This window comes from Mesocricetus auratus, unplaced genomic scaffold (assembly GCF_017639785.1).
Source record: "Mesocricetus auratus isolate SY011 unplaced genomic scaffold, BCM_Maur_2.0 Super-Scaffold_100007, whole genome shotgun sequence".
Taxonomy (NCBI): Eukaryota; Metazoa; Chordata; class Mammalia; order Rodentia; family Cricetidae; genus Mesocricetus; species Mesocricetus auratus.
Window position 1 is genome coordinate 10,551,348 of NW_024429191.1, and position 20,401 is coordinate 10,571,748.

A 20,401-nucleotide genomic window follows, 5' to 3' on the forward strand; every position below is an offset into this window, starting at 1 on the left:
CCCACCACCGCCCCGGCCATATTTGTGTTTTTATGGGATTTCTGTTTGTGCAAATACATGTGTCTACATGTGTTTCTTGTGCTTTTTTCCTTGACTTTTTTTCTTGTTTGTGGTTTATTCTGATTCATTTGTTTTTGTTTTATTTGGTGTGTGTGTGGGGAGTGTTTTTGTTTTGTGAAACCGAGTTTTTCTATGTAGTCCTGGCTGTCTTGAAACTCTCTCTATCGACCAGGCTGGCCTTGAACTCACAGAGATTGGTTTGCCTCTGCCTCCCAGGTGCTGGGCTTAAAGGGGTTTGCCACCCCGACCTAGCTAGATGACTGTTTTCTAACAAGAGACAGAAAGGGTTTGTTTTGGGTTTTTTTGTTTTTTGTTTTTTGTTTTCGAGACAGGGTTTCTCTGTGGCTTTGGAGGCTGTTCTGGAACTAGCTCTGGTGCACCAGGCTGGTCTCGAACTCACAGAGATCGGCCTGCCTCTGCTTCCTGAGTGCTGGGATTAAAGGTGTGTACCACCAATGCCGGGCGAGACAGAAAGGGTTTGGATCCAAATGGGAAGGAAGTTGGGGAGGAACTGGAAAGAGTGGGGGGAGGGGAACCATAATCAGAATATAGTATATGGAAAAAATCTATTTTCAATTAAAAAGATAGAATAAAATAAAGAAAATACTTGACTTAAATAAATAATAGGAACCAATGAGATGCTCAGTGCTTAGACCAATGACTTGAGTTTAATCCTTGGAACTCAATGTGGTGGAGAGAGAACCAACTCCCAAAAATCATCTTCTGACCTCCACATCTTTGCTCAAACATAAAAATAAATAAATAAGAAAGTAAACAGACATTTTTAAATAGAAAAATAAATGTAAAAATAACAGTAAAAGAAGCTTATACACGAATAATACACTGCCCCCAGTCACCATTGCTCCTAACCAGACACTTCAGCTGTCAGGGTACACAAACCACAGCGACAGCCCAGCTCATGTCCCATTCAGGCCACTGCTCTGGCTGAACAGCCACTCAGGCCTCTCATTAGTTACTAATTGTTGCCTGCTCAGGCTTCCCCCGGGATGGTTGCTGGGATCCCACCTGTTGACAAGATGTAGCTGCCCCAGAAGGACAAAGCCATGTGTTGGTTATGCCACTAATGATGCACTCATTGCCCAGCAGTAGTTGCTTCAACAAATAAAACTCAGCAGTTCAGCCTCTATCTCGAATCTTCACACTGGGCTTTAATGAGGTAGGTAGTGTTTCAGTAAGATGAATACAAGCCAGTGGGGGTTCAGGCTCGATATCACCAGCACCACTGCAAAATCTTGCTACAAACAGTTACTTTATCTCTATATTGAGAGAGATGCCGCTGTGGTGGGGAGCCCACCCTTTGCAAGGAGCACAGCACCCCAGTGGGGCCTTTCCCATGGGGAATTTCCTACACTTCAAGTCCTAAGGAAGGGATAGGATAAAACAAGATGACCTTACATCCACCCACACAAGAGCGATGACCCCATCACCATCAGGGACCTAGGCTGATTCACCCACAACTTACCAGCCACTGTAACAATCAGCTTTGTCACTGTAACAAAATCCTGAAATAGTCGCAAAGAAGAGGAAGGAGGAGAAGACAAAGAAGAAAAGAAAAAAAAAAAAAGAGGGACTGAAGAGATGGTTTAGTGGTTAAGGGAGTGGGTTGCTATTCCAGAAGACCTGAGTTCAGTTCCCAGCACCCACATCAGGCTGTTCACAACTGCCTGTACTCCAGCTCCAGAGAATTCAAAGTTCATCTTCTTCTGGCCTCCAAGGACGGACACACACACACACACACACACACACACACACACACACACACACACACACACGGTAGAGAAAAAGAAAGACTGTTATGTTAGATGCATGGAACCCTGTGTTCAGTCTCTAGGACTGTATAAGCTGAGTGCTGGTGTGTGTCTGTAATCTCAACACTTGAAGGTAAAGGCAGTAGTGTCACAAGTTCAAGGCTATCCTCAGCTATAGTGAGTTTGAGGCTAGTCTGAGCTACACAAAATCTTTTTTTTTTTTTTTTGGTTTTTCGAGACAGGGTTTCTCTGTGGCTTTGGAGGCTGTCCTGGAACTAGCTCTTGTAGACCAGGCTGGTCTCGAACTCACAGAGATCCTCCTGCCTCTGCCTCCCGAGTGCTGGGATTAAAGGTGCTCGCCACCAACGCCCAGCTCTGAGCTACACAAAATCTTGTCTCAAAGAGAAGAAGGAAGGAAGGGAGGAAGGGAGGAAGGGAGGAAGGGAGGAAGGGAGGAAGGGAGGAAGGGAGATGTTGAGTATTGGAGGTTTCAGTCTATTACCTTCAGGCTTACTGTGTGTGTGTGTGTGTGTGTGTGTGTGTGTGTGTGTGTGTGTGTGTGTGTGTGTGATCACATGGTGGCTATGCACCTCATAGCATCTGGGAAGCAGAAAGAGGGACCCTTAAGAGCAACCAACTTCCCACATAGCCTACCCCTAGGATGGTGCCTCTCACAGCTCCATGGAGCCAGGTCTTTACACATGGACTTAAAGGCACTTTCAAGACCCAAACCATATCAGTCACACACACACTAATAAACCAAAAGAGTAAGTGCCCGCTCACAGAACACGTGGAGGGTGAGCAGGTGAGCGGCACAGGCTGTCTGAGCCACACCACCTGCCCTGAGCGTGGACTGGTCTGACCGGGTACAGGAGACCTCCAGCCCAGCGTTTGACACAGGTGGGATGTGCTGCCACCGGTCCAGCGTTTGACACAGGTGCAGGAGACCTCCAGCCCAGCGTTTGACACAGGTGAAGGAAACCTCCAGCCCAGCGTTTGACACAGGTGGGATGTGCTGCCACCAGTCCGTCTAGCAGCTCTCGGGACCTGAACCATTAGCTGGATGATCTCTGACAGGTGGGAGGGAGAATCTGGTTGAGGAGGCTCCATGGGCATAGGCCTCCTCCCACCCTTGCAGGGCCTCAGGGTGACAACAGCATTAGTATCCTTTGGGCTTTGGAGACCACAGGCAAGTGTAGCTTGAAGTAGTTTGAAGGGGGAACCCCCACTTCTCCTTTCTGAATTTCTTTTTTTTGGGGGGTTTTTCGAGACAGGGTTTCTCTGTGGCTTTGGAGGCTGTCCTGGAACTTGCTTGGTAGTCCAGGCTGGTCTCGAACTTACAGAGATCCGCCTGCCTCTGCCTCCTGAGTGCTGGGATTAAAGGCGTGCGCCACCACTGCCCGGCTTCTGAATTTCTTTTAACAAAGCATCTTCAAACACAGCCTGGGAGGGTCTGCTGGAGAATGCAGGGCTGAAACCTCCCTCCCTCCACTCACTCTTTGTGTCTTCCTCTGGTAGCGCCCTCCCCACGGTCCCTTCCTTTACTTACTTACACTGAGGAAGCATCTCATGTACGGTAGCCCTGTCTGACCTTGATTGTGCTATACAGCTGAGCATAGCCTTGAACTTCTGATCTCCCTGCTTCCACCTCCCAAGTGCTAAGATGACAGGTGCACGCCTCACGTCTGGGTTAGGCAGTGCTAGGGATTGAACCCAGATTTTGTGCCAGGCGGACAAGCACTGTCAACTGAACTATTATCTAACCCAGGTTTTTTCTTTTGGTTTGGTTTTTGGTTTTTCGAGTCAGGGTTTCTCTGTATTGTTTTAGAGGCTGTCTTGGAACTCTCTCTGTAGATCAGGATGGCCTCGAACTCACTGAGATCCACCTGCCTCTGCCTCCTAAGTGCTGGGATTAAAGGTGTGCGCCACCAACGCCCAGCTTCTCAGCCTATTTTCTTGTACAACCAGGGACCAACTGCCCAGGAGTGGAACTGCCCACAGTTGACTGGGCCCTCCCACACCAATCATTAATAAATAAAATAACCCCACAGATATACCCACAGGCCAATCTGATGGAGACAACCCTTCAGTGGGGAGCCCTCTTCACAGGTGACTCTGGTTTGTGTCAACTTGAGGAAAACTAACCAGTCCACCAACTATTTCCACAAGGTATGGTGACTTCGAAGGTCTCCAGGTGATCTTTGACTAAGTTGGACCCTAAGTCTAGTGACAGGAGTTTGACAAGAGAAGTTCAGAGACACGTAGAAGTGATCATGTGAAAACAAAGGCTGGAACTGTGTGCTCACACGCTGAGGCCACCTGGAACCCCTGGAAGAGGGACAAGGCAGGAAAATGTCTAGCCCGCAGTCTGGGGAGGGGGTGAGGCGCTGCACAGCTAGGATGTCAGGCTTTTCATGTCCAGAGCTGTGCAAATAAATTGTCATTACTAAGCACCCTGTTGTGGTCATCTGTTATAGCAGCCTCGAGGTACTAGCACATCGCACATCCTTACAAAGGGTCAAACTGGCACAGTCAAGGGAAGAGACAGGGCTATAGGCAAGCCTCAGGACACAACCACGTGGGTAGCAGGAAATGGCTGCTCCCCCCAACTGGTGGCAAGTTGGTACCTGTGGACAAGAGAGTACCCAGGGCTGCCAGGGGTGTTCAAGGAAAGGAGTGCCACAATGGGGCACAGTGTTACGGCAGCTGAGACACAGATGGTTTCTTCCAGTGTCCCTGGCTGGCCCCTGTGTCCTCCTTTCCCCTCCCTGACGTCTGTAAACCCTACAGTTCCCAGAGTCTAGCTTAGGGACCTGCACAGGGGAAGCACATGGTAAATACCAGCTAATGGTGATGATGAAACAATTTGCAAAATAGGAGCTTGGGGACCCAGAGGCCTGACATCTGCACAGAGCTAGTGCCCAGAGGGAAATGAGTTAATGAAAGATGTCTGAGGGACGGCAAGCCCCCAGCAGAAGAATAACCTGTGTGTGTGTGTGTGTGTGTGTGTGTGTCTGTAAGACAGAGAGAAAAAAATTAGAAATTGTCGTCATATTTTATGAACCAGAAACTAGCCATGATGCTGATGAAATCACTTACCCAACATGCGGGAAGCTGAGTTCTCATCCTCAGGTATTGAAATAAAGCAAAACTTCTCAGCTTACTCTGTCTCTTGTAGATGATAGACATATTTGACTTGAGAACGTATGTCCTGGATTCAAGGTCACTCCAGAAACTGGTGTCACTGAGTCTTCAATCTCCACCCTTTTGTTGTTTGTTTATTTTCTTAAGAGTCTTAAAGTGTAGTCCTAGCTAGCCTATGTTCACTACATAGCACAAGCTGGCCTCAAACTTGAAGCAATTGGGCTGACAAGATGGCTCAGCAGGTTGCCAGCTTGACAAACAGAGTTCAATCTGGAAGCCTATCAAGTGGGGAAAAGAGAAGCAATGCTACAAAGTTGCTATTTGACATCCACATGCTCACCCACATGCTCACCCACATGCTCACCTTCTTCATAATGGCAAACACCTGTCTTGACACACAGGCACACACGTTTGCATGCATACAGTAATTATTTTTCTTTTTGTTTTTTTTTGGGGGGGAGGGTTTCGAGACAGGGTTTCTCTATATTGTTTTGGAGGCTGTCCTGGAACTCACTTTGTAGACCAGGCTGGCCTCGAACTCACAGACATCCGCCTGCCTGTCTCCTGAGTGTTGGGATTAAGATTCATTTATATTTATTTTATGTACATGAGTATTTTGCCTTTATGTATGTATGTGAACCATGTGTGCATACCTTGTTCCACAGAGGTCAGAAGAGGCCATTGGCTCCCCAATGGAGTTACAGATAGTTGTGAGCTGCCATGTGGGAGATGGGAACCCAGCCCAGGTCTTCTGTAAGAGCAGCCAGTACTCCTAACAGTTTGTCCATCTCTCCTGTCCCATAAATATTTTGTTTTGTTTGTTTGTTTTTTAAGACAGGGTGTCTCTGTGTAGCTCTGGCTGTTCAGGAAATCACTCTGTGGACCAGACTGGCTTTGGACTCAGAGATCTGTCTGCCTCTACCTTCAAAGAGCTGGGATTAAAGGTGTGTGCCACTACCTACTGGCTCATAAATAATTTTTAAAAATTGAAGCAATCCTCCTGTCTCCAGTTCCTAAGTGATAGGATTAAAGGCATAAGTCACTATACCTGGCCACAGCTCTGCCATGTCTTTAATAGCTTTATTAAGACACAAACTCACATGCCGTACAATTGCCCCCGTTTAAACGGTACAATTCACTATGAGTGGTGGCATTCTCCTGTAACCACAGTGTTCAGAAAGCCAAGTAGGAGGATCAAGAGTTTGAAGTCAGGCTGGGCTACTCAGTGACAGTCTCTGTTAGGGGAAGGAAAATAAAGCCAAAAGAAAAAAGTGTAGGATTTAATTGATTTTAGCACGTTGGTTTTTGTTTTCTTTTGTAAAATTGCATTTATTTGTGTCTGTACATATATGTGTATGCGTATATTCATGGTATGTTGTGCCTGTGGCAGTCAGTGTTGGTTCTCTATTTCCATCTTATGGTTCCTGGGGATTGAACTCGGGTTATCAGGCTTGCTAGGAGGAGCCTTTACTTACTGGCTGGCCAGCAAACCCCAGGAATCCCTGTCTCTACCTTCTCAGTTCTGGAACTGCAGGCACATGACACTGTGCCCAGTTTTTACATTAGTGCTCGGGGTAAAACTCAGTTCCTCCTGTTTGCACTGCAAGCACTTTATCAACTGTCACATCTTCAGCCTGATTGTAACCATTCTAATAGTCATTTTGGTGGCACTAATGATGTCACAAGGCCAGGTATGGTATGACACGCCTTTAGTCCCAGCACTGGGAAGGCAGAGGCAGAAGCAGAAGCAGGTGGATCTTTGTGAATGTGAATGGGTTCCATCCAGGACAGCCAGGACTGTTACATAGAGAAACCCTATCACAAAACAACAAAAACAGAAAAGACACCACAGTGTGCAGCATCAATTTCTAAAGACTTTTACCACCCTGGTCAGAAGCCTTCTCCCCAACACCTGAGGTCAGCTTTCAATCTATGGGATTGCCTGTTCTGAACATTCTGCTGAATGAAGTCACACATGTGGTCTTTTGTAACTGGCTTCATCCACATTCATTGACCGTAATGTCTTCAGGGTCACCAACCTTAAGATGAATGTCAGGACTCGCTCTTTCCATTGCCCCAGGTTGTTCCGCTGTATGTCTGCTTTGGGCCTTGGATAATCCTCACTTTTTGCCAGTCCTCCACAATGTTTGTTCTTAAAGGTTTTGGGATTAGGGGAGATCGCATCACTCTCTTTCCGACATTAGAACTCTGCTCCCCACCCACCCACGCAAACAGAATCTATTCTCTGGCCCTGGTCCTATCCAAGAACCTGCCTCTGTTAATGTTCTCCCACACTCCTGTCTTAAAATCTCAACAGCGCTTGTCGATCATTTTAGGTAAGCCCATTCCAAAGCATTCCAGTAAACCAAAGTTAATTTTTGTATTCTACTGCAAATAACGTGTTCTCCTGATGCAGGCACTGACTGTATCTGGGTCCTTGCTCGGGTACAGCACCAAGATGAGTGAAACCCGAATCTTTACCCCTACGTGATGCGGGAGAGATTCTGACTCTGCAGTTTCATTCTTTGCGTTCTTTGTCTACACTACCCCTGTTCACCACCACAACCCAAGGGAGGCACTGAACGTGGTGCAAGTTGGTATTTGAGTCCTCGGGTCTGAGCGCTCAAGACCGCCAGCAGAGGGCGCGCACTCTTTCCCAAGCTTGCCCGTGGGGAGGAATGAGCATGCGCCGGAATTTTCGTTTTCCGGCAGCGTGGCGGAACAGTCCTACTATTTGGTGTCATTTTGCGACACCTCCGTGCGGCGCTCAGCGGCAGTGAGGCTATCATGGCGTCGCCCTTCAGTGGGGTACTACAGCTGACCGACTTGGATGATTTCATCGGGCCATCTCAGGTGGGCCGGCCAAGGGCAAGTCGCGCAGGAGGAGGGGCCGGGCCTGGCCTTGCGCGGCAGGAAACTTCTCCCACCCGTGCCTTTTCCTGAGCACGAGACCCGACCCAGGGCCCAGGGCCTCAGTCAGTCTGGGTCCCTTCTTACCAACACAGACAACTGAGGCCAGGGAGGGCTGGACAGCCAGCTACTGGACCCCAAGGGTTCCTAGTCGTGTGTCACCCAACCGCGTTGCAGAGACATGGTTGGGGCTGCACAGCCTCCACACACTTGTGAGACATCCCTTCCCGTCCTTGTCTCAGAGCCTGGTTGATCATCTCAGTGGAAGGGCCATGTTGAAGGGGAAGGTGAGATGTCCACTTGGGCCACAAGTTCTTGACCTTACCTTGAGGAAGGTACAAGGGACTCTAGACAGCCACACCTAAAAGCAGGAGCCGGTGCCCTTGCCCGGGTTTTCCTTTGTCCCCAGGGCTAGTAGTTCTGTAGCCCAGTCCCATGATCCATGGAAGAGAGGTGGAGCTGCCGCTCTGGCTGGATGAACTGGGCATCTTGCCTGGGACTGGGCATGTGGAAGACCACCTCCTAGAAGGCCACCAAGGTTCTCGAGGCAGTGACAGGAGATGTTAAGGGGAGGGGGAGAGACTTGACATTCCATCTGTGGCAGTGGGTTTAGAGGTGACCTCCAGAGTTTCCAAGGAAAGCATTCCGGTCTGGCCATGGCTTCTTGACATGAGGCGTGTGGTGGTGTGCTGCTGTCTGCACTTAGGAAGGACGGGTTTGTCAGGGTTTCTGCAGTCATTCGCTTGCATATCGTTAGCACCGGTCTTCATGCTGATCGGGACCCAGAGAGTGAGTGACATTGGTGATAGCCGCACCTCGTACAGAAGAGAGGGGCGACCAGAGCTCAGCATGGCTTCAGTGGCAAGAACGGGGTAGAACTGGCCCCGGTGGTGTGCTTCAACCTGGCCAGCAGCCAGCCATCCCTGAGGCCCAGCATCCTCCAGTTGCCTTCCCCTGATAGAGCCTGCTTTGGGGTTTCTTCCTGGCGTAGGACTGTATCAAGCCTGTGAAGGTGGATAAGAAGCCAGGAAGTGGCATAGCCAAGATCCACATCAAGGATGATGGGAGTTACCTCCAAGTGAACCCAGTAAGAAGCCAGAGGTCTCACCTCGTCCCTGCTGGGGGGCTGGGAGCAGGTGGGAGTGGGGTGCTGGGGTGCAGATCTGAAACACACCTCCTCTGCCTCATCCAGTCACAGATGTGGCCCCCTGAAACTCCCTGCACCTTACCAGTTCTCTCTCACTGATCACAGTCGCTGACCTTGGGGAGCTGGGAGAGTGAGTAGGGACGCCCAGGTTGAGCATCCAGCCTGTCCTGTTCTGCACGGGGCCCTTTTGTGGAGATGGAAGATTCTGCCCACCACCTCTTGCCCCTGCTTCTAGTAGCATAAGATTTTCTGGTTTTGTCCCCTCAAGCCCTTCCTCCTCTCTAAATGAAAATTAACCCTGACTAGCTGCCCGTTGTATTCTAAAGAATGCCTTCAAAATCCCATGCACCGGGAGAGATAGCTCAGCAGTTAAGAGCACTGGCTGCTCTTCCAGAGGTCCTGAGTTCAGTTTGCAGCAACCTCATGATAGCTTACAACCATCCACTATGAGATCCGGTGCCCTCGTCTGGCCTGCAGGCATACATGCAGATAGAACACTGTAATGTAATAAATAAAAAAATCCCATGCACCACCATACTGAAAAGTGATGCCCAGCCATGGAACACTGAGTAGGGGAGGAACCTTGGATAGGTTCAGGGAATGGTGTGCAGATCCCTGTGAACAGTGAAGAGCAGCAGGATCAGGCTATACCAGAAAAGGCTGTCTGTCCACAACAGTGACATTGTAACACCATAGTACCAGCTAGACGCCAGTGCACCAGGAGGCTCTGGTTCTCAGCAAGGGGTCCCATGGATGGAGGGACAGAGGAAGGCGCCCATCACCATTGGGCTGTGCTTTAAGAACAAGTGGCTTCATCTTCATGGTGCTGCTGCAGCCCAGGCCTGTGGGCCTTTTTGGGTCTCTTGGTGTGGATTAACCTCAGGTTGGGGCTCTGGTGTAGAGAAGCTCAGAGAACAGTTCAGGGGACTTCTAACCCTCTAGCCTTACTCCTCTGGTCAGTTTGGACCCCTGTAGCTCACATGGCCCTAGCTCAGACCATTCCTGCATCTGTAGGAGGGTTGAGGGGCTCAGGCTAGGTTCAGTCTACTGTAATGAGAAGAGAAAAGTAAATAAAAATGAACAGTGGGAGGCAAATAAACCCCCAGTTGACTCTCATGCTGGCTGTTGGTGGTGTGAGTGGAAGTCAAAAGGCTTCTTGGAGCCAGGTGGTGCTTTATTCCCAGCACTTGGGAGGCAGGCGGATCTCTGTGAGTTGGAGGCCAGCCTGGTCTACAGAGTGGGTTCCAGGACAGCCAGAGACAGAAAAACCCTGTCTCTAAGAAAGAAAAAAAAAAGCTATGTGGAATGAATGTCCTACCCATCCCCCTCAAGACCCTGTGCTCCAGATTCTGCTCCCCTGCAGGATGGAAGAACCCAGAAGCTGGAGAAAGCCAAGGTCTCCCTGAATGACTGCCTAGCGTGCAGTGGCTGTGTCACTTCAGCAGAGACGGTGCTCATCACCCAGCAGAGTCATGAGGAGTTGAAGAAGGTTCTAGATGCTAATAAGGTAAGCCGTGGGGATCTCTGGCAGCCTACACATACTTCCCCAGGAAACTCACCTAGTCCACCCATCTGGCTTCCGGTGACTCCGGCATCTTTAGGTTTCTTGGCTCTGGTGTCAGTGTTCTCTGACACTAAGTGTTAGGTCTGGGGCTTTGGGCTGAGTTCTCAACGTCAACAAGGCTGACTGCCATGTGACTGATGGCATCTGACTGCAGAGGCTGGCCTCTGGCCATCTACAAAGCCTGCCCAGCCAGAGACTTTTGCATTCCAGGCGGCAGCGCCCGGTCAGCAGCGGCTGGTGGTCGTTTCCATCTCACCCCAGTCCAGAGCATCGCTGGCCGCCCGGCTTCAGCTGGACCCCTCAGACACCGCCAGGAAATTAACTTCATTCTTCAAAAACATAGGTAGGTGCAGAACCTGGAGTGTGCGAGGGGGGCTGGTACCAGGACTCCTCCCACCCACAGGGCACACGTCACTCATCCTGAACTGAGCACAGGGGCACTCTCCCTAGTTTGACTTGAGCTTGAAGTTTCACTCGGATGGTTGAGATCAGGACCTTAGGGGAGGAGCCACCTGAGTTCTGACTTGTGCTTCCGTTGGCTGTTCACCATCCCCTGTGTGTTTACACCGTCCCCTTGAGTCTCCTGGGTTTTGTCATTAGTGTTTGGTTTTTGGAAACTAGATCACAGAGGACACTGGCCTGGACCTGGTCCCCTACCTTCACCTAGCAAGTGCTGAGATTACATGAACATGCTACCTTTGGTTTGGGCGCTTTGGTTGGTTTAGGTTTTCGGTGTTTAGTATTTGTAGCCCTGGCTTGCCTTGACTTCACTGTGTAGTCCAGGCTGGCCTCAAACGTACAATCCTCCTGCCTCAGCTTCCTTAGTACTTGAATTACAGATATGTGTTACTGTACCCAACTTCAGTTACTATTTGTTTTTTTAAGATTTATTTATTATGTTGCCGGGCGTTGGTGGCACACGCCTTTAATCCCAGCACTCAGGATGTAGAGGCAGGCGGATCTCTGTGAGTTCGAGGCCAGCCTGGTCTACAAAGTGAGTTCCAGGACAGCCTCCAAAGCCACAGAAAAACCCTGTCTTGAAAAAAAAAAAAAAAGATTTATTTATTATGTTATACAGTGTTCTGTCTCATGTGTGTCCCTGCAGGCCAGAAAAGGGCACCAGATCTCATTACAGATGGTTTGTGAGCCATTGTGTGGTTGCTGGTAACTATACTCAGGTTTTCTGGAAGAGCAGTTAGTGTTCTTAACCACTAAGCCATCTCTCCAGCCCCACTATTTTTTTACATGTTATTTGCATATTTATTTGTGTGTGTGAATGTATGTGTGGGTCACAGGACCATTTTCAGGACTTGGTTCTCTCCTTCCACCACATGGGTAGCAGGCATCAGACTCAGGTCATCAGGCTTGACAGCAGGGACCTCTCTTTGATGAACCATCTCACTGGCTCTGATCACCGTTTGTCAGGCATGTTGTCACATCTGCTGTGTTCTGCCTTGGGTCAGCTTTGGCTGACCTCTGTGCCAGGAGTTGGGATGGAGGAGGACATGGGTGTTTTGAAATCCCCTGCTAAGTTGGGGGTCTCAGTACCAGAGTGACCAGCAGCTCATCCTAGGGAAGTGGAAGGACTGGGCATGGGCACTCATGGCTCCACCTCACAGAATTCTGCTCCTGTCTGTTCGATGACCTGGGGCAACTTATTGTGTAGCATGACCAGTAGTCTCGCAGGGGACACCTACTGATAGGTACCCCATGCTCTTGTGTGACACATGTGTATCATGAGTTCTGACCCTTGCTGTGATAATAGGAGCCATCCTCAGTCCCCAGAGTCCTAAGAAAAGCTAGCATGGTTCTGAGAAGAGTTAGAGCCCTCAGTCCTGCATCACCTCAGGACCATTCCTAGTCCTGGGGAGGACTGAGCAGCCAGGAGCACAGTCTTCCACTGGGGCTCTGCAGGAGCTCCAGCTTCTGGCTTAGGGCAGGCAGTCAGGCAGGCAGAAGTCTATAGCATCTCACTGTGGCTGAGAGGCCACCAAGACACATCTGCATAGTCCATGCAGGGGTGCAGCACAGTGTGGTGGCCCTAGCCCTCAGGGTTGTAGTCCTCAGGAGGAGGCCATTGAATAAGGCAGAGATCTCTGTATGCACCACAGGTTGTTCTGGAGGAGGCCAAAGCATCCAGGGGCCATACCCTACTAGCATGAAAGATTTAAACACATTTAGGATGGTGCCAAGGAGAGTATATTCTTTAGGAATTCGCTATAGGGGGGCAATGGTGGGGCCACTGAACAGCTCTCAGGGCATCTACACAGTAGGTGCTGTACCTGGTAAAACAGTGCTTCCTAGAGCCCCCACAGAAATGACATGCTGTGGTACCACTCGGGCAGAGCCCTGCTCTTGGCCTGTGGTCCATAGAGCTGCTCTGCTCTGGACAGAGTTGTTCAGATGCTGGTTTTTGCCATGGCTAAGGCTAAGGCACATGCTCACCTTCCATCACCTTCCAGGGGTACACTTTGTCTTTGATACTGCCTTCGCAAGGAACTTCAGCCTTTTGGAAAGCCAGAGAGAGTTTGTGCAGCGATTCCGAGGGCAAACCAACTCCAGAGAGGCCTTGCCCATGCTGGCTTCTGCCTGCCCAGGTATGTCCGTGGCTGAATGACTGTTCAGTTGAAGTTAGGATTTGATAACATACTGACATCTTGACAAGAACAATGGGAATGACGGGCAGGGGTGGTATCTTGAAAGAAGGGTAGAAATGTCAGTACCTAGGAGGTACATAAGGCTGAAGACACCACTTATGGTCACCAGTTCCCATTGGTGATCACCTAGATGCCAGCCTTCCTTGTGACAGTGATGACAAGAGGAATGTTTTAATGCCACAGTAATTTTTTGTATGACTCGGTCCACCCCCGGAATGTCAGTCACTGCCAAGAGGAGAACAGCAGCTTGTTAACCACCCCCAAGCCTGCCCTATGCACACCCCAGACCTCTCTTCTTTTGGCTCAGGCTGGATCTGCTATGCCGAGAAGACACATGGCAATTTCATCCTCCCCTACATCAGCACAGCCCGGTCCCCACAGCAGGTTATGGGCTCCCTGGTCAAAGACTTCTTTGCCCAGCAACAGGTAAGAGGACTGGGCATCCCCAGACAACATAATGAGGAGTGGTGATCTGTGACGCAGGAGTAAGAGATGGCCCACTGGCTGGCCATTGACCATGGCACGGAGGTATCCGTCTGGGTGACTGGAATCTAATGGCAGCTGCCGGTGGAGTAAGCTTTACCTCAGTATCAGTCTTGCCCAGCTAGCCTGTCACTGTCTGGGCTGTCTTTTATCAGATACCAGGGGGCCCAGTTCTGATATAAAGGCACTTCTTGCATCTAGAGGTGGCTAGACTCCACATTTAGGGAGCAGGAGACCAAGGGCTAGAAGCACAGTTCACAGGCTGCTGGATGAAGGAACCAGATCTCATCTCAGGTCGTTTCCAGTGATCCACTGAACCCAGCCCCCCACTGATGGAAGATGAGGAAGGCAGCTGGCCTCCATTGTACCTGAAGCCGTAAGCACTGGCATCAGTCGCTTGCGGTCCCTCTACACGTGCACAGCCACCCTTCCCTTGAGTCCGTGCGTTTTCCACTGTGATGTGCTCGTTCTTTCCAAGACAGTGAGAGCTTATCTCCTCTCCTGCCACAGAAGCAGGAGAGGTAATGTGTGACCATCATTATATGATGGCCAGTGGGCGTGAGTAACTGCTCCAGTCACGCCTGGCAGCCACTCTGCCTCACCTTTCAGTGAGGTCACTTCTGAGCTTGACTTAGGTGGAACTGAAACTTTCTGTACTCTCTCTGTAGCATCTGACTCCAGACAAGATCTACCATGTGACAGTGATGCCCTGCTACGACAAAAAGCTAGAAGCGTCCAGACCTGACTTCTTCAACCAGAAGTACCAGACCCGTGACGTAGACTGTGTCCTTACAACAGGTGCAGGCACCATGCATAACTACCCTCTGCTGTCTCCAGGGCTCCCCTAGAGCCAAGCACTAGAGTCCAGCAGACAGCTGGGCCTTCCCACAGTGCCTCTCAGGATCCTGTGACCAATGGAGCCCCAGTATTGTATCCTTGCTGGTTTAAAAATGAGTCTTGAGAGGAAACATGATCTCAAGTCTAGTCCCTGTGGCTCATATCTTCACTCCACTTCTGAGTAGAGTAGCCTGTCTTACTGAAGAATCAGGAAAATAAACTATCTGGAAGGCTAAACAGCCTGCCCCTGGACTGGCAGAGTGGCCCTGCCTTTACAGAGCTCCAGGAAGGAATGCCTTCTGGTGGGTCTGCAGAGGCTGCTGAACTCAACCATCCCACCACAAATGGGAGTGAGTGTCCCTCTGGGGAGACAGACAGCTCAGCATTCTGAGGCCAACTAGAGCATGTACTGTGTCCTCTGTAGGAGAAGTCTTTAGACTCCTGGAGGAAGAAGGAGTCTCACTCATGGAGCTGGAGCCTATGCCCCTGGATGGCTTGTGAGTTGGTGGTGGGGACTGAGAACCTTTATTTGGGATCAGATGCTGCCTGTGGGGTGGGGCAGTGTCTTGTCCCCTCCTTTCTACCCAGGCTGCCTTCTGGCTGACTCCAGACCTCCCCACAGCCTGGCTGGGGCCCAAGAGTGGCTGAGTTACAGTGTCAAAGCAGAGCCTGCTCTAGAAGCCATCTGAGCTTCCCAGGGCCACCATAAGAACAGTTCTTAAGGTCTGACTACAAGAGACCTCAGCTGTATTGAGCCCCAGCCTCCTGCACTGACCTGCCCCTCTCCCAGAACCAGTAGTGTGTCTGCTGAGGAGCCCACCAGCCATCGGGGTGGAGGCTCAGGAGGATACCTGGAGCATGTGTTCCGGCACGCAGCCCAAGAGCTCTTTGGAGTCCATGTGACTGAAGTTACCTACCAACCCATGAGGTTAGTGGGGCAGGCACTGAAGTGAACTTGGGGGAAAGACCCTTGGAGCCCTTGACTCTCCTCTTATGAGCACGAGGCATGAGCAAGCAGGTCAGTGTACTCTCCTCAGTCTCAGCAGAGACCCTGAGCCTGGGCGACGCATGCAAGGACTAGCAGATGCCTAGCATGGGTACAGCACCTGGGGCTGGAGTGTCACACCTTGCTGGGCTTCATGGTTGCCCTTGGGAAACCCTGTTAGTTAAGGAGGTCAAGGCTGGGGTGAGGTTTTCTGGGCCCATGGATGCAAGCTGTGCCCCCCTCTCCATCATCCCTCCCCTGCCTGCAATCAGAAAACGACAGCCAGATGGTAGTGTGCTGAACCCCAGAATGCTTCTGCGCCTAGGCAGGGACAGGTTTGCAGGGCAACTCCTACACTTTCAGGAACAAGGACTTCCAGGAGGTGACACTGGAGAGGGAAGGCCAGGTGCTGCTGCGCTTTGCTGTGGCCTATGGTTTCCGCAACATCCAGAACCTTGTGCAGAAGCTGAAGCGAGGCCGCTGTCCCTACCATTATGTGGAAGTCATGGCCTGCCCTTCAGGTAGCTCCTCCTAACATAGCACAGAAGCCTGCCACCAATGGAAGGTGGAAGGGGTTGGACAGAGGGGAACATGTCCCCTCTCCACACACACTGGGGGTTAGAGGGCTAAACCCTGGCTTGCCACGACCATGCCCTGTGCTCTGCTACAGGCTGCTTGAATGGAGGGGGCCAGCTCAAGGCTCCAGACATGCAAGGCAGGGAGCTCCTCCAGCAAGTGGAAAGACTGTACAGCATGGTGAGGAATGAGGCGCCCGAAGATGCACCAGGGGTCCAGGAGCTGTACCAGCATTGGCTGCAAGGTGAGGGCTCCGAACGGGCCAGCCGCCTGCTGCACACACAGTACCATGCCGTGGAGAAGACCAACTCAGGCCTCAGCATCAGGTGGTAGGAGGCCTTGAGAGTCTGTGAGAGCCCCAGGGACCAGCACCAAGACTCCCATGAAGACCATGTGTGTACCAGCAACAGAGAACACACCAGAGACCTTCAAAATTCAAGGATGTATTGGATTCTGTGCTAAAGTGGGGCACTAGCTGCACTTGGGTCCTTGGCAGTACATGACCTGTGTGCCTCTGGTTGGTAACGTTGCCTATGGCCTGTGCACCTGCAGATTCCACACTGAGCTCTTCAGGGTAGGAGTGCAGGCAGGATCCGGGTAGCCAAGGGGGCTAAAGGTTCAATGAGGTTCCAGAATCTTTTTTGCTGGCCTAAGGCCATGGGCATCTTCCCTGTCCAGGCCTCCGGGTGTAGTACCCTGAGTATGATGAGCACAGTTTCATTTCTGTGGCTAACCTCTGAATCTACAATGTAAAGGGAGGTATCAAGCCTGAACCTATTGGGGCACCTGATCCTCTTGAAAAACTGTTTGCCTTGCCGTCTGGGCAGTCTGTTGGCACCAAGCCTGTATGGCCGTGAGAAGTCCATATGAGTCTCACTGAGCTTGTCTCTCACCCAGCCTCACCACTAATAAACAGGTCTGCACCTCTGGAAGCATCTGCTGTGTGTCTGGCACCACACTGAACCTTTCAAAGTTTTATTCACCCTTCTCAGTCCCCAGGACATGCATGTCTCAGGGCCCACAAGAGTTCCTTCAGAGACCCTGCTTGTGTGGCACCATGAGCAGTAGAGACAAGGAGAGCACCATTTGCTGGTTCTTCAGAGCAGGGTGGCAGGGCCTCAGAGGCATGTTCTAGAGGTCAGGGTTCCAGTCAGCCTGAAGTTGAGGCTGGAACTGAACTGAAGTCATTTACAGTCAGGAGAAGGAGTGTGGAGACAAGCAGGCTTCCCACGTGGCTCATTTCTCCTGGGGTGTACTCAGAAGTCCCCACTGCAAGGCCAGGAGTGCCCGGACCTGGGGCTGCGGTGGCTCCAAAGCAGTCTGGAAGCGTGCTCGCTCCCTGCAGAGTACCTCTAGGACCTGGACAGGTGCCACCTGGCCTGTGAACTCACGAACTGGATCCTCTCTACAGGGAAGAGTATGCTGGGGAATTGTGGGGCTGGCCAGCTGCCCATGGGGGTGGGGCCCAGCAGGGCAGTGGATGGAAGGAGGAGGGCCCTTAACAAACGCCCTTCCCTGGTGCCAGGGACATTGAGCTCAATAAGTAGTCCCTAGATATTCTCCTAACTACCCAAATGACTGCCAAAGAGGCCCCAAGGATGCCAGGCTAGTCCTGAGACTGCTCCATGGGGAGACTCCAGCTGGCAGTGCACACAGCCTCTTGAAGCTGCCCCACCCACTGGTATGGCTCAGGCCCCACCACAGGAAGGCCCAGGACACAGCCATACTTACGTCACCCTCAAGAAAGGGTTGTACAAGAGCTCCTCTCCCAGTGTGGAGGGCACAGTAGGTATATCATCGTCATCCCTCTTCTGAAAGAACACAGGTCGCTGATCACAACTGGGCTCCACAGACAGCCACAAGGAGATTAAGGTAGGTGACAGAAAGTCTGCAGCAAGGCAGAACCTGGCCTAGCCAGCAGAAGTGTCATTCTGACTCCAGAGGCTCCCCTTCTGCACTTCCCCCAAACTTGAGGAAGACTGCTCTTGCCCCCACCCCTGTTGTGGAGCCAGAAATGGATGTACCTGGGCCCAGGACAGCTTAGCTTGCACATGGCCGTTGCGGGGCTCCACTTTCTGCGCAAACTCAAGGTTGCTCAGTGTATGCTCATGACCACAGAACACCTTCTGCAAGAAGAGGGAGCTCAGTGAACACACATTGCCCCAAGCCAAGGAAGGGGCAGGCCCTCATCCCTAACCTAGCATCCAACCCACCGGGTCCACCAAAGCAGGACAGGTACAGAAGCATAGTAAGAAGTTCAGCACCGGAGCTGGAGAGATGGCTCAGAGGTTAAGAGCACTGGCTGCTCTTCCAGAGGTCCTGAGTTCAATTCCCAGCAACTACATGGTGGCTCACAACCATCTACAATTCAATCTGGTACCCTCTTCTGGTATGTAGGCAGAACACTGTATATGTAATAAATAAACCTTTAAAAAAAAAAAGTTCAGCACCAAGCATGTGGACCCCACAAAAGGCTCTCTCACCGTCTGGGGTGGCAGGGTACCCAGGATCTTGGTCAAGCTCTGGTACATCTGCTGGGCAGTGTCCTCCAGATGCCAGCCACAGCCTGCCACTGACAGAGCATCCCCTAGAGAGGAGAGAGGGTCAGAAGCGGGTAGGATGGGCAAAGTGGAATTGCACAGTGGATGAGTCCAGGTTGCGAGGTACCAGAGAAGAGGGCTGGTGGGTCCGGGCACTCATCCTCCCACAGGAAGTAGCTCATGTGACCAGTGGTGTGGCCCGGCGTCAAGAGGCATCGCACGTGGATGGCCCCAAACTGTGATGGTGAGGCATTGGACCTGTGAGGGCTGGTGGACAGGCCCAGGCCAGGACCTTCCCCACCCCTCTGGGTGAACGCTCACCCGAAGTTCCTCCCCATGTGCCAGCCTGCGGGTTAGTGCGCAGATGCGCTCATCAGCTCCCATGACTTCCAGTCCTGGCCGCAGGTGCACCAGCTCCGCATTTCCACGTGTGTGGTCCCTGTGGAAGTGCAGGAGCCTGGTCAAGTCAGAGTGCTAGACGAGGAGTCTGTCTGCCTTAGGCCTCGGAGAACACCATCTTTACTCACCAGTGGTGATGGGTGGTCAGCACCGTGGTCAGAGACACCCCCTCGCGGCCTGCAATGTCCAGCAGCTAAAAGGAAAGGAATTGTAGTGCGGGATTGGGGGGGGCGCCCCATCCCATACTGGGGCACTAGGCTCAGGGCTTAGTTCTCCAGGCAGGCTCAGGACTCAGAGCAGCAAGGGTTAGGGGAGATATCGGACAATTACAAGTATTGGAGTACTACAAACAATCAGGGGAGCCCAAAGATAATACATCAAATGCTGTAAAAATATAGAGATTTGGGTCCCTTGATGGCCTCCTTTGTCTGTCCTCACCCTCTTGGGCACAGCCACGTCCACAGCCACTGCCTCCCGTGTGTGCTCCTCAATTATCAGGTACATGTAGTTGTCTTCAAGTACCGGGATGACTTTGACCTTCATAGTCTCAGACCTCAGTGAATCCGCACCTTCTCCAAAAGAGGCGCCCCAGTCTAACGAATCTCTTCTTCTGAGCTGCTCGAGGCAGGTCAGCCACACACACACACACACACACACACACACACACCGGGGGTACCACACACACACACACACACACACACACACACACACACACACACCGGGGGTACAAAGAAAGAGTTGATCCGCTGCCCAGGAGCTCCTCAGAGGACTGCTTCAGTTCCAAACTCCAAGCAAGACTCAGGGACCGGCGGCCCTGCCCACCTTAGATCCCGCCCCTTGTCCCAGCTTCAGCTTCCTCCAAAAGCTACACAGCAATGCGGATTTCTTCTAGCCCCGCCCCACGGTGCCGGTAGGCCTCGCCTTCCTCCACAGGCCCCGCCTCTCTCAGCTACAGTGGGACTCCAAGGCCTGGGTTGGCCTCATTTCTTGCTGTCCTCACCTACACTTGAGCCGCCAATCTAGCGTCCCTGAATCCCCACGCTCCCTCACTCCCCAGGCACGATCCTGAGTGCTGCCGAGACCTGAAGGGCAGCCGCAGGAATTGCGCCTGCGCAAAAGGGAATACACGCACCGAGGACACAGTATGGCTGAGTGAGCATGCTCCAACTCAGCATCAGGCAAGGACACCTCCTCATGCTATCCTTCGGTGCCCAGGCTGAGCTAGCTCGCGAGGTCCACTGCCCCTGGTCATGCCCACTTCTCTCAGACAGAGGGTGGTGGGGTTCGTCCCGCTTGTTCACCTGCTGGTGTGAGTTTGGCTGACACAGGA

The 20,401-nt window shown here is 51.6% G+C and overlaps 2 protein-coding genes across 4 annotated transcripts; one reads left to right on the forward strand and one right to left on the reverse strand.

Moving 5' to 3' along the window:
* Positions 1-7,692: 7,692 nt before the first annotated feature.
* Ciao3 (cytosolic iron-sulfur assembly component 3) lies at positions 7,693-17,064 on the forward strand. Of its 3 annotated transcripts, none has more exons than XM_040748349.1 (11): positions 7,693-7,826; positions 8,875-8,970; positions 10,394-10,537; positions 10,805-10,937; positions 13,057-13,191; positions 13,559-13,677; positions 14,403-14,532; positions 14,996-15,068; positions 15,362-15,499; positions 15,920-16,077; positions 16,227-17,064. In XM_040748349.1, exons 1-11 carry the CDS (start codon positions 7,761-7,763, stop codon positions 16,463-16,465), a joined length of 1,431 nt encoding a protein of 476 aa, XP_040604283.1. In that variant the 5' UTR covers positions 7,693-7,760; the 3' UTR covers positions 16,466-17,064. The 3 variants fall into 3 exon arrangements, with proteins under 3 accessions (XP_040604283.1, XP_040604285.1, XP_040604284.1); XM_040748350.1 differs by lacking the exon at positions 7,693-7,826 and adding an exon at positions 7,893-8,170; XM_040748351.1 differs by lacking the exon at positions 8,875-8,970 and having other exon boundaries at positions 7,724-7,826.
* Positions 17,065-17,091: 27 nt separating this feature from the next.
* On the reverse strand, positions 17,092-20,258 carry Haghl (hydroxyacylglutathione hydrolase like). Its single transcript, XM_040748355.1, has 8 exons — positions 19,510-20,258; positions 19,200-19,264; positions 18,994-19,111; positions 18,800-18,908; positions 18,616-18,719; positions 18,157-18,258; positions 17,864-17,943; positions 17,092-17,537 (listed from the first exon to the last, which is right to left on the reverse strand). The coding sequence occupies exons 1-8, from the start codon at positions 19,612-19,614 to the stop codon at positions 17,369-17,371; spliced, it is 852 nt and encodes a 283-aa protein (XP_040604289.1). The 5' UTR covers positions 19,615-20,258; the 3' UTR covers positions 17,092-17,368.
* Positions 20,259-20,401: the final 143 nt, after the last annotated feature.